This window comes from Geotrypetes seraphini, chromosome 9 (assembly GCF_902459505.1).
Source record: "Geotrypetes seraphini chromosome 9, aGeoSer1.1, whole genome shotgun sequence".
NCBI classification, from domain to species: Eukaryota; Metazoa; Chordata; class Amphibia; order Gymnophiona; family Dermophiidae; genus Geotrypetes; species Geotrypetes seraphini.
Window position 1 is genome coordinate 82332471 of NC_047092.1, and position 13835 is coordinate 82346305.

The window sequence follows — 13835 nt, forward strand, 5'->3', positions numbered from 1 at the left end:
GGACGCTTAATAGTGGCAGTCACTAGAAAGACTATTCTGCCAATCGAGGGAGGTATTACTCTGAAAGACCCTCAAGATAGGAAGATTGAGTCTTCTTTAAGGTCCTCATTTGATATGGCAGCCCTGATTCTGCAGGCGGTGGTGTGCAGTTCTTATGCAGCGCGAGCCTGTCTTCAGTGGATCCAGTTGTTTACTGATGGGGTGGTGGAAGCCAGTGGGGCTCTGCCTCTAGAATTTCCAGATGTGGAGTCAGGGCTGGCATATCTGGCTGATGACTTTATATGACTTGATTCGAGTTTCAGCTAAGCAGATGGTTTTGGCAGTAGTTTCTAGGCAGCACCTATGGCTGCGGCATTGGGCAGTGGATACCGCCTCCAAATTGCGCCTGGTGCGTCTTTCCTTTAGGGGCAGGTTGCTATTTGGAGACCTCACTGGTTCGGGTTCAATTACAGGATGGCTAAAGGGCCTTTAAAGCCATTTACATTAATACATAAAGTATATGTGAATGTCGGCCTTTGGCTCGTCTAATTGCCTCCTTTTTAAATGTAGCTTGTTTGCTTACTGCTGTATTACTGCTGTATTACTTTCTGTTATTAAAAATAAAGACTAATTAACAGCACGTTTCTTTCTTACTTATCCTTTTAATGCAGTGTCTCTAGCATGCCCCGACGGGACCCGTTTCGCCCAGAAGTGCTTTTTCAAGAGTTCATAAAGCTCTTTTTCAGCATCCTTCTTCATTTGGGCGAAATGGGTCCCATTGGGGCATGCTAGAGACACTGCATTAATTAGTCTTTATTTTTAATAATAACAAAGTAATACAGCAGTAAGCAAACAAGCTACATTTAAAAAGGAGGCAATAAGATGAGCCAAAGCCAGACATTCACATGCATTTCTTCTTATTTGTTAGCAGGTAAGCGGGTGTCAATGTCTCTGCATGCTCATTCATCCTGCCGCTGTATCGGGCGATAGTGCGCCCGCATCTGGAGTACTGCGTTCAATACTGGTCGCCATACCTTAAGAAGGATATGGCGATACTCGAAGGTCCAGAGAAGAACAACAAGAATGATAAAGGGCATGGAAAACCTTTCATATGCTGAGAGGCTTAAGAAGCTGGGGCTCTTTTCCCTGGAAAAGCAGAGACTTGGAGGTGACATGATAGAAACTTACAAGATCATGAAAGGTATAGAGAAGGTAGAGAGGGACAGATTCTTCAGACTGGCGGGGGCAACAAAAACAAGAGGTCACTCAAAAAAATTGAAGGGAGACAGATTCAGAACAAATGCTAGGAAGTTCTTCTTTACTCAGAGAGTGGTGGACACCTGGAATGCACTTCCAGAGGAGGTAGTTGAGCAGGGTACGATTTTGGGTTTCAAAATGGGATTGGATGAGTTCCTGAAGGAAAAGGGGATTGAAGGGTATAATTAGAGGGATACTATACAGGACAAAATGTTAAGTAAGAGATCACTTACAGGTCATTGACCTGGGGGGGCCGCTGCAGGAGTGGACTGCTGGGCATGATGGACCTATGGTCTGACTTGGCAGAGACAATGCTTATGTTCTTATGTTCAGTCTGGAGACTGTGAGGGGATATGATCGAGACTTTCAAAATACTGAAAGGAATTGACAAAATAGAGCAGAAAAGTTTTTACAATGTCCAATGTGACACGAACAAGAGGACATGGACTGAAGCTAAGGGGGGGACAAGTTCAGGACAAATATCAGGAAGTTCTGCTTTACACAACAAGTGGTGGACACCTGGAATGCTCTCCCAGAGGAGGTTATTGCGGAATCCACCGTTCTAGGATTTAAAAGCAAACTAGATGGCACATCTCCTTACGAGAGGCATATAATAATAATAATAACAGTTTATATACCGCAGGACTGTGAAGTTCTATGCGGTTTACAATGATTATAAATGTTACAGATTTAGTGAATAAACAAAGTACAGATTTAGCGACAGGTGGTTCTTGCGCTCGGTTGTTAAGGACTAAGATTGAATAGGTTGGTTTCCTAAGTATTCCAGGAATAGATGTATTTTCAGGTGTTTCCTGAATTCTCCATAGGTAGTAGGCACAAGCAATTGTTCAAGGTCTTTACCCCATAATGCTGCTTAATGTGCTAGAAGATGTTGATGATAAACTTTTAAATTTACAACCTCTAACCGGTGGAGAAACGAAGTTCAGGTGTGAGCTTCGCTTGTGTCTGTTGGTTGAGAAAGAGAAAAGGTCTGTTATGTATTTAGGGGCTAAGCCATAGAATACCTTGAAGCAAAAACAATCAAACTTGAATTTCACACGTGCCTCCATCGGTAGCCAGTGTAAAAGTTGATAGGAAGGTGTCGCATGATCAAACTTCCTCAGTCCACAAAGCAGTCTAATCGCTGCATGTACTTCTGGGGGAGTGCCAAGTAGGCGATGTTACAATAGTAGAGTTGACTCAGAATAAGGGATTGTACTAGAATTCGAAATGATGAGGCATCGAAGTAAGCTCTGATGGACCGAAGTTTCCAGAGGGTGTGAAAGATTTTTCTGATCAAGAGTCTACCTGGTCTTTCATGGTCAGGTTTTGGTCCAGTGTTACACCCAATATCTTCATAGTGGGTTGAATTGGATAACTAAGGTTGTTGATGCACATTGGTGCTTTAGAGGGATATGGGTGACTAAAATTACACCAGGTGTACACCTGGCTGGGCCTCCGCGTGTGTGGATCACCGGACTTGATGGACCGAAGGTCTGATCCGGAGATGGCAGTTCTTATGTTCAGTCTTTCAGCGCTCTTGGGCAACATGATTTGCCATCAATCACTGGTTCTAATTTACGAGAACCATCAGCGTACGCACAAAGCAGGGCGGAGATTCATTCTTTGCTTAATTTGCTGCCAGAAGCTGCTTTCTGTTTTAGAAGCTGGGGTATTTTCTGGCAGTGGACGCCAGAACAAACTGGTCTCATCTGCATTATAAAGCTGACATTTCAATAAATTTTCCTCTTCTATTAGATTGGATAATTTCTTATGAAACGGTTCGATCTCTTCTGTCGGTGCACTTAATGCTTCACTGTAAGTCCGTTCATGATTCCATGTGAAATATCCACAACCACCCATTACTAATTTTTTATTTTAATGTTCATGTGTTTAGCTAATGTTTTTGAAGATTGCAAATCAACTCTCTGTACATTTACACCATAGGAACGTTCCTGAACGTACCACTTTAATACAGCCTACTCCAGCAAAGATTTTAAGCCATTTTAAGATTTTTTTTCCCGGCCAGGTGTTAGAATCCACATTGCTGGACAAAGCAAATTTTTTTTTCTCAGCTTTTCTTTTGCTTTGTGAATGTCCGATATCGGTTGTTTTTGACACCATATTCCTCACAAACTCGAGCCACAGATACACCCAATTCCACTTTCTCGATGAGATCCAACTTTTCTCGATGAGATCCAACTTTTGTTTCATATTCAAGTTTGTGCATTTTCGTTTTTTATCCATGACTGCACTTTGTCTTCACTACCAGAAACAGAAAAGGCTGTTCGAGAGACAATGCGCATGCTCGGCCTTCTTGCACGGAAGTACATGGTGACTATTATGAGGTCCGGTAAATCTGAAGTCCAGATAACTGAGGTTCAGAAAATTGAGGGTTCACTGTAATATCAACAATAATTATGGTTCATTATGGTACCATGTATGCTCAGAAATCTGGATACTGTGAGGGTGTGATAAGTGTGTTTACTTCATAATTGTAAGTTTTTGATTTTCAGGTTTATTGAATTTTGAAATTGCACAAGTGAATGAATAACTTCTGTTTTTATATTATATGCAATGATTGGTCAGTTGCTACTAATTTCAGTGAGCAATTCATTATAGTTGATGAAAGGGGTTTTTACATATGTTTTGGACCTCAAAAAGAGTGGCAAAGAAGCCCAAGAGGTCCAGGACAATCTCTTATGGACCAAATTTTTGTGATCATGGTGAGAATGAGTACTGATGTGCACCTTAACTGTATGGATGAAACTCTGCCTGAATATCCGCAAAGCAACACCTGATGAAGATAGATTAGTTGTTAGTTGACCAGTTATGAAAGGAAGCTGAAGTCAATCCCGGTGGGAAAAGAGGAATACCCCAATCGACTGCATTACTGTCATTGGCGGAAGACGCAGGAACACACAGAGCTGTCGCCAAGCTTTACGGACCGAAAGATAAAGAGGGAACGATCGAATGGCCAGAGGAAAAAAATCACAATGGGGCATGTAGCAGACTACTGAAATGCAATGGATGTAGTAATGAAGTTTCTGCCGCTGTGAATGAAAACTGCGAAACATTGGGAAACTATGCAAAATCAATCATTCAAGTGATGCATCTGACATGCTGAGACATAGTTTCAGATTCAATAATTCCAATCTGCCCTTATCCCGCAGCAGGGCCACAATCCAATATGCTAGACGGGGCGGCTTTCCTTTCTAGAGGAAAGTATTCAACGCACGCACAAAAGTCTTATAGGCAGAAGCAGAAAATGAAAGCGGCAATATCTGAAAAAGATACAACCAATATGGGAATAATAGCATATTAAGAGAGCAATTTTCCCTAGTAATGAGAGTGGGTATGCCCACCAAATCTGTAGTTTAGTTTCCATAAATTGCAGGCGAGTATGTAAGTTTTTTAGGGTATATAAACAGGACAGGTCTTTTGGAATCCAGATACCTAAATACTTTATAGCATCCTCCGCCCAAAGAAAAGGGAAGGCCCCCACCCAGGTTTGGGGCAAATCATCCTTTAAGGGAAAAACGAGCGATTTTTATTTTATTTATTTTTAATAACGGTTGAGCTGAAAGCAGGAATAAAAAAGAAAATTCATCAATCATCCCCAACATAGCTTTCAACGAGATCAGCGGGTTCGTTAAGACCAGCAAAAAGTCATCTGCGAAAGCCAAGACTTTAACCACGCTCCTTCCCCCACTCATACTCCGGAGACCAAATCATCCAGCATGAGAGTACGCAACAATGGTTCCAAGTACAAAACAAATAACAAGGGGGAGAGCAGGCATTCCTGGCAAGTACCGCGACCTATAGAAAGAGGTAGAACGCTGTCCATTTACTAACAATTGCACAATAGATTACTGATATAAAGTACAAAGAGCCGCCAAGTATCAACCCGTCAGTCCCATATGGTGTAACAAGTCAAAAAGATGATCTCAGCGGACCTTGTCAAAGGCCTTTTTGGCATCCAAACTGGCCAACACTGCGGACGTGGCCATAGAGTGACAATGAAAACCTGAGAGTATTTTATGGACATTGACCACAGACTGCTGGCCCTTAACAAAGCCCACCTGTATCTTCAGTAACGCCTATCTCCCATAGGCATCACACTGCAACTGCTCAACCTGTCCTAGAAACCCTTTTTTTATTTATAATTTTACAACAGTTCATATTACAGAACAGTGAAGAATGGAATTTTACAGTCTGACCATTTAAGAAAATAAAGATCATTATTTAATCAACAAATTCCCACATTAAGAAAAGGCTAACTCCCTTTACATAACAAATAATCATAATAAACATAATATTCAGGAGTTCCCTCTAACAGCAGGGGGAAACTCCACCAACTTTCAGGTGAACTTAATGATTTATCTCCTCAAAATATAACAGTTACTGAGTCTTATTTGGTTCATTTACTTTCAGAAAACTTTCCAATTGAATTGGATCCCAGAAGATATAATCTTTTCCATGCAATTGCACAAGGCATTTGCATGGACATTTCAGATAAAAAGTAGCTCCAAGAGCTGTTAATCTGGGTTTTAATGAAAGAAAAGCTTTCCTCTTCATCTGGGTAGGTCTTTGAGACATCAGGAAATATTTGTACCATATCTCCACAAAATTTTACTTTTTTATTCTGGAAATATGTCTTCATAATTAAACCCTTTTTTAATGAGAACCGCGACACCTCCTTTTTTTCCATGGATTAGAGGAGGAAAATACTTGGCCCACCCAAGCTGTAGCCAACTTTTGCATGCTCCGCTATGGTCAATTTGGTCTCTTGGATGCAGACAATATCGACAGACAGTCGTTTCAATTGGGAGAGGATCTTGGTTCTTTTGATTGGGGAGGTAATACCTGCTACATTCCAGGTAATAATTTTTAACGCTCGCTGTGGCATATTAAGTTGAGTCCAAAAAACAGAAAAGAAAAAGAATAAATATCCTGTGTCTTCCCCCGGGCCCCCAGCCCAACCCAGAGGACTATAAGAGTAGGACATAATGTAGGCCAATGAACAACATTCCAATTTAAAAAACTTTTTTTTAAAAATATAAACAAATACAAATATAAAATTAGAGGGGGGCGGGAAGAACTAGTGGCACAACAAAGGGGAAAGGTTCACTGTGGGGAAAGGGGGAGGGCACAACAAAAAAAGGGCTACTTTAAGTTGGAAGGGGAGAGGGCCCCCAAAAGCTGCTGGAACTGCTTCAGGAGGGAGGCAGACTAATGGTTTTGGAAGAGGTCTGGCCCTTGGGTATGAGCATGGCCAAGGACAGCTAATATGCACCTTTGACCATGCTCTAGCCTCTCCATACACCCTTCTAAAGCCATTAGCCACTGGTCCATGGCATCCAGCCGTGCCCTCTGATCCAGGCTGAGATTTTGACACCCTTTATCACCAGTACCCTGGACCAGACCCTCACCTGGTCCATAGAACAAGCCTTTTTTGCCTATACTGCTGTTTTTTTTAAATTTAGTACAAATTGTGCCTTGACCAGAAATCCCTAGTAGTAATTCTTAGATTTGTTCTAATATGAGCAAAAGTCAAACAGCTTAAGAGCGAGTTGGATTTAGAAACTAATATCTGGTCTTAAAATGGATGAGGTTATAAAGGAAGTCTTAAAAATAACTTCAAATGGAAAACCTCTTTATTTACTGGCCTCCGTGTTTTTGGGTTTTGTCTGCAAATAAAGTAGATTGCTCCCTTGTGTGACTTTTTCAATGTGAAAGTCTGCATTTAATTCCTAGTGTCAATGGTGCTGCAAGCCCAAATTACATGTGTACATTTCTCATATACAGTATAGTGAATAAATAACTCTGCTATATGGATTATATTATGCTAATGGAAAAGGTGGGGGGGTTGATATGGCTAATACCTTGTTTAACATGTAACAGGGATCCTGTAATATGAAGATTTGGCATACTTACTATTGTATTCCCTTGGGCTGTTTAGAAGGGTGGGGAGGATAATTCATATTGTGGTAGTTCAGTGTTTGATATTTGTCAGTTGTTAGCACTCAAACTCTAAAGAGTGCTAAAAATGACACATGCAGATTTGGGCATGCATTTAAATTGCATGTGCAATTTAACTCAATGAGCCACTTATGGCACCTTTTACAAAGCTGCAGTAGCATCCCCCCCTCCCCGTGGCAAATGCACCAAAGCCTATTCAATTCCTAAGGGCTTTGGTGCATTTGCTCAGGAGAATTACTGCTATGGCTTTGTAAAAGGGGCCCATAGTGCTTGTTGGACTCTAAACAAGCAGTTTATTGGTGCCAATTGGAATTAAGTGGCATGGGTCCAAAAAGGGGGTGCAGAAATGGGAGGGTTCTGGATGGATTTGGGATGTTTTAACTTAAGTGCATAGTTATAGAATAAGGAGGAACTGTGCCTAGTTTAATATTTACACCACATTCCAGTTGGTGTAAATGGTTGCATCTAAAGTTTAGATGTGGTTAAAAAAAGTAAATAAATAGTTAGGTGGTGTTTCTTGTGTTAAGTATTAGTCTATAAACAGCACCTAACTTTGAATGCCTTTTATCAAGTGCTAATTTTTTGACATCACTTATAGAATCTAGTCCTATGTGGTTAGTAGCAGGCTGGAAATACATGAGTAAAAATTGTATATATTCACCAGAACCTGGTGCCTATAATCTCCCATGTAAAAAGACCAATTTTTTTTTTAATATATACAGCTATGTCATCAGACTTAGACTGCAGCACTGATGAGGTGGCTCAGAAGCTAGATTTTTCGGCCAGTGAGGATGAAGATGCGATAGCCTTGAAAGGATGTGACACTGTGGATAATGTATTCAATTGCAGTAGCCCCAGCAGAAATTTAACTTGGAGAAACAGCACCCAATGTATTCCAGTGACCCCACAGAGACACCCAGGAAGCTTTTCTCCAGTTAATGAAGATAGATGGGGTTTGAGCCCACAATTAGAATCTCCCCCATTTGAAATTAGCAAACATGGCGCTGGGAAAGAGTGTCCTGGAACTCCATTACATTACACCACTTGGAGAAAGCTGCAACTTTGTGACACCCCATATACTCCAAAGGTAATATGACATGCAGACCTTGATGGAATGGTCTTGAGACTTCAGTCTTGCTATGTTATGCTGGAAAGTGACCATACGTAGGATTCTATATTCCTTTAGCTGTTGCTAGTCTTTAATCTTTCTACATAGCAGGGCCAAAGCTTTGGAGTGCACTCTTTTGGGATTTGGTCTTGACTAATTGAAAAAGTATTTAAAAACTTCTCTTTAAGCAAGTGTTTGGGAGCAATTGAGCTTGAGCACTGTCTGGTTTACTAATCTGTGTAAGCCATAAAGTGTAATTTTTATTGTGGCTGTGTTTATTATCAGGCAGTTAAAACCATTGAGCCACCAGCCAATAATATTATGAAACTGGACTCTAATTCTTAAACAAGCTTTCTTTAATAAACTTTAAAACAAAAAAATAAACACACAGTTCAGTTCTCAGGCCAGTTCTTCTTTTACAGAATCCATACTATAACAGCACGTCCCTGAAGTAGAAATGGCCAGGAGTATGTTTCCCCATATACTCTATGGGGAAAAATTGAATTCCAATTTCTCACAAGCTGTATTAGGCTGGCTGGTAAATTCACATAGGTGAAAAAAAATTGGTTAACAATACTTTACTTTTCTATGCTCTTTCTACAGCCATGTGCAATCTAATATGGAGACTGATTTCTTTCATAAAATCAAGAGAATCCACTATTCAAAATAACAGTATAAATTTATACAAATAGTCCAAAAATTTAATACTTTAATGATTCAATAATTTAGATAAAGCATAAACATTAAAATAAATTCCAAAAGTCAGGAAGGAATCCAAGATTTCATAACATCCCCCCCCCTATTGATCGCTTTCTTCCTTCTCTCCTACCCACTTCCTCTTCATCAGCCAAGTTCGGCTAAAGGTGTTGTAAATCCAATAAATTGTTGTAAATTGGCATGTCAATGCGGATCCTAATGTAATTGTTGTGAACCGCCTAGAATTCGATGGGTATGGCGGTATATAAGAATAAAATTATTATTATTATCTCCAAAAGGGACAATAGCAATGAACAGTACATTCACTAACTGAAATAGCTCACTTGTTTTTGATCTGTTCAAACTTCAACATAAAGTCCAAGGAGACATCAGAAGGCCAATAGGATCCTTAATCATCTGAAAAAAAGTCAGTATGTATCTGATTAGTTGTGAATCTATACGATTTCATACATTTTCTCTCGGGGTTGTTTTGTTTGACTGATTTTTTCCCACATATACACACACCAAAGAGGGGGGGGGGGGGGGTTCAGCACCACTGAGCAGCAGCAATGCCCACTAAGAGCAGGGTGACTCCAGTTTACTGATCTTATAGCATAGCATACTGTTTACATATATTAAGTAATCCTCTCTCACTGAAAGTGAGGTAGAACCTATTGTATGTGGTAGAGTGTTATTTTTTTTTTTTACTGTTTGTAATTATGAATGTTGAATATTGGATTATGTATGCAGTATAAGTGCACAACCAACAGTCTGAATCTACCTGGTCTTTAAGTTTGTTGTCTCTGCTTTGTTATGTTCTATATCTATGTAGAGCCTGTTAAGCAAAGCTACACATTCTTCAAGTAGGACACGGTTTGCCTATCGGGGATCCAGGCTTTTGCGTGCCACTGCTAGATCCAGTCCTGGTCGTTATGATCCTGCTCAAGCTTTAGTGGTTAACATTAACCCCTTCACCCCTGAATCTTATCAGTGGATGAATTTGCAGCTTGCTGGCAAGAGGAAGGCAGCTGAAGAGAGTCTGAGCAGGTAAATTATACCTTGCTGAAAGTAAGATGTAGCATGGTCATTCCTGTGGTGAGTGTATGTATATATTGTTAGAGAAAACTGAAAAGGGACTTCAGTAGATAGGATACGTCATCTTGTTAGCGGCATGAGAGGGCAAGTGAATATCAACTCTTCTGTGAAAAATCCATTATTAAATGTGTTTGCTCAGATAAGGCAGTATAAAGGGTTTTCTTAAATTAAGTAAATGCTGTCATAGGACCAGTCGCATAGTAAGGGTGAGCAGTGCCTGGGGTGATGGCACCCTCTTCCCTTTCCCTGCACCTTTTTCACTTCTCTGGCGTGAGCAGCATGCCCATGTCTGTCGGCTTGCCCTTTGATGTAATTTCCTAGGCACGGGTCCCAGAAGTGACATCGGAGAGAGCCAATGTGGGCAGCAACCTCATGCTGGGGAAGTAAAAAAGGTACAGGGGAAGCAAGGGGCATGGGCGCGACAAGGACTGCGTTCATTAAAAAAATTTTAAGCATAATTATGTGATTAAAAGGTAGCTGCTTTTTTTTTTTTTTTTTTTTCTTTGGGGGGTTGGTTGCTTCCTCCCCCAGCTCCTTGTGACTAAACAAGTCGCTCTATTGCCCAAAATCACAAGGAGCTGCAGTGGGAGAAAAAATTGTAATAAATGACATACCTTTTAATCATGTCTATTAAAGATTTACAATGAAAAGATAAGAATACAAATTGAAAAAAATTACAATGTAAAGAATCTATATTAAAGGCTTACTTTTATATATACAGTGCTTCTTGAGATTTGCGGAGGTTCCGTTCCAGGAACCCCCGCAAATCTTGAAAAACCGCGAATATAGTTTTTCATGGGGGAGCCTGAAAAGGGCAGCGGGAGAGGGCAGCAGGAGAGCAGCCAGAGCATCGTGAGTGCAGGAAATCACTTGCGGTTCGCTCTGACCGCCTCTTCCTGCAAGAAGTTGGACCTTATCCAATCGGGAGCTGCGTGTCAAAGCAGCTCTTGATTGGATAAGGCCCGACTTCGTGCAGGAAGAGGCGGTCGGAGCAAACCGCGAATGATTTCCTGCACTTATGGTGCTCCAGCTGCCTTCTCTTTGTCGGCAGTTCGCGGTCTGAAAATACTGTGAATGACCGGGACCACCAATCGCGAACAACCGGGGGAACACTGTACAGTAAAACCTTGGTTTGCGAGCATAATTTGTTCCAGAAGCATGCTTGTAATCCAAAGCACTTGCATGTCAAAGCGAATTTCCCCATAAGAAATAATGAAAACTCAGACGATTTGTTCCACAACCCAAAAACTTTAATACAAAATACTGTACTTACTTGTATTGCAAGACCTTGCTCATTTAGAACAGTCACTACTCTCCTGCAGTGTCGGAGAGAGAGAAGAGCCATCGGCTCAGTTGTGATGTGTGTAGTTAGCACAGCATTTCGACTCAAAAATTAAAAAACTAAGAAAAAACTGTTAGACAAATGACATCAATGAACACCATATAGCTATCGCACAAGGAAATGAAATACCAGCGGACATGATCTGGAGCTCCTTTCAAGACTTAGAATAGAATAATTTATATTAAATTATACAACATACTCTAAATCATACTGTGTTTTGGACTCGTGTCCCCCAGAAATTATGAAGGCAGTTTCATTAAACTTTAAACTATCCTTGCTGAATTACATTACATTACATTAGTGATTTCTATTCCGCCATTACCTTGCGGTTCAAGGCGGATTACATTTAAACTAAATACAAGAATTACATTCAAAATTTGAAAGAATAGAATAAGCGATGATATAAAATTTTTAAGGTAATAAAAAGGGGTGGTCACGTGACCGGCATCGAGATGGCTGCTTAGTTTGCTCACTCGCTCCAGCCCGATCGTAATTATCAGCATCCTGCCTGTCTCACCGCTCTATTCAGGTCAAAAATTTTCTCTTCCGTTACCCCGATGGCCGCGAAATCCCCTAAGTCTGACGGGGCGACTGCGTCTGGCTCCCACACCACTACAAACGCCTCTAAAAGATCCAAGCACGAGCCCCCGTCTCCGGATAAGGCCTCATCCAAACTCCTCGTGGCAGACGCTTCCCTGTCCCACGATTTACAAATACTGCAGGGTCTCATGCATGAAAATTTGGCAGCGACAGCTGATATCAAATCTGAGCTAAGTAATATTACTCTCCGATTTAAGCAATTTGAAGCTCGTTTAGACCTCTCAGAAGAACGACTAACAGCCCATGATGCTCAGTTCTTAGATATACAACGTGGTCTCCGCAAAATGGATCTTATGCAGAGGGACCTGGATGATATGTCTAATCGCATGAGACGAAGTAATGTGCGTATCATTGGTTTACCGGAGTCTGTTGAGGGTAATGATACCATCTCCTATTTACACTCTCTCCTTCCATCTCTCTTAAACATACAATTTTCACCAGCTCTAGAAATAGAAAGAGCCCACCGGGTACCCTCCGGCCCTCCTTTACCATCTAAATCTCCAAGACCTGTGGTTTTGAAACTCCTTAGATACTCTCATGCCTTACAAATACTGCAAGCAGCAAAAATCAAACAACCTCTTTTGATAGATGGGAAAAAAATTTTGCTTGTACCTGATCTTTCTAAGAACACTGCTCAAAGAAGAAAAGCTTTCTTAGCCATGCGGCCTCAGCTCAAGACCATTGGAGCACAATATGGATTATTTTATCCAGCAAAAATGAGGGTTACCTATCATAATTCCACCAAGAATTTTGAGGATCCTGCTGAATTACAGAAATATCTAGATGAAAATATTGGAGCCATGACCTGAATTTCAGAGCTAATTTCAATGTTACATTTCAAAATGGATGCATTCTGATCTGGACTATCTGCTGATGGCTGGAGTTTTTGTATGCATACTGAGTGCCTCTTGACCTCACGGGTCCCCATCTATAGTATCTACATCTCCTGTTTTATGCATTGCAGCACATTCTTGTTCTTATTCTTCATGGCTGCACCTTATATTTTATTTTTCCCTTCTGGAGCTTGGTATTACCTTTTGTTTTCTTTTTATCATCATCATGATTCTTCTCTCTTGTTGTCCGATGTTCCATTTTTTCTGGATTACAGCCATTATTGTTGCTCATTTGGACGCCTCTTTCTAAAGGGATTATTGACATTTTATAGAGTTCCAATATTAGCTTCTGTTCACTTAACTCCATGGTCTCATTAAAGATTGTATCCCTTAATGTTAAGGGCCTGTCTAGCCCCATGAAGCGCAAGAAAATACTACAATACTTCAAACACTTAGGGGCTGATATATGTCTCTTACAGGAGACGCACATAAACCTTGCTGAAGCGCAAAAACTCACCGGCGGTTGGATTCAACATTGTTACGCCGCCCCTGCCATGGGAAAGAAGAATGGGGTTATAACTCTCATCCGCAAGTCACTCAACTATCAATCAACCACTCATTCTTTTGATCCCATGGGCAGATGGTCCTATATTGAGGGTGTCATAGATGGCAAACCGCTGAATCTACTAAACCTGTATGCACCTAATTCAGATGATCCCTCTTTCTTTCAGGATCTTCATACCATCTGCCATTCCTCATTCTCAGAACATACTATCGTCGCTGGAGACTTCAATTTTCCGTTGGACCCTTTCATTGACCGATCCTCTCTTTGCCGCCCTGCAAAACTGAGGGTCCGTTCAACCCTTTCCAATATGATGCAAACATACGGATGGACTGATTTATGGAGAATTTTTCATCCAACAACCAAGGACTTTACATTTTA

At 40.8% G+C, this 13835-nt stretch overlaps 1 protein-coding gene across 4 annotated transcripts in view; it reads left to right on the forward strand.

The window, feature by feature from the left end:
- The window catches only part of WEE2 (WEE2 oocyte meiosis inhibiting kinase), a 181189-nt gene that overhangs the window by 34451 nt on the left and 132903 nt on the right, over positions 1-13835 (forward strand). For 3 of the 4 annotated variants that reach the window (XM_033959701.1, XM_033959702.1, XM_033959703.1), the window contains exons 2-3: positions 7941-8305; positions 9855-10069. In XM_033959701.1, coding sequence (XP_033815592.1) covers positions 7941-8305; positions 9855-10069 — 580 coding nt within the window. The remainder of the gene's footprint in view (positions 1-7940; positions 8306-9854; positions 10070-13835) is intronic. The other variant, XM_033959704.1, reaches the window with a different exon arrangement.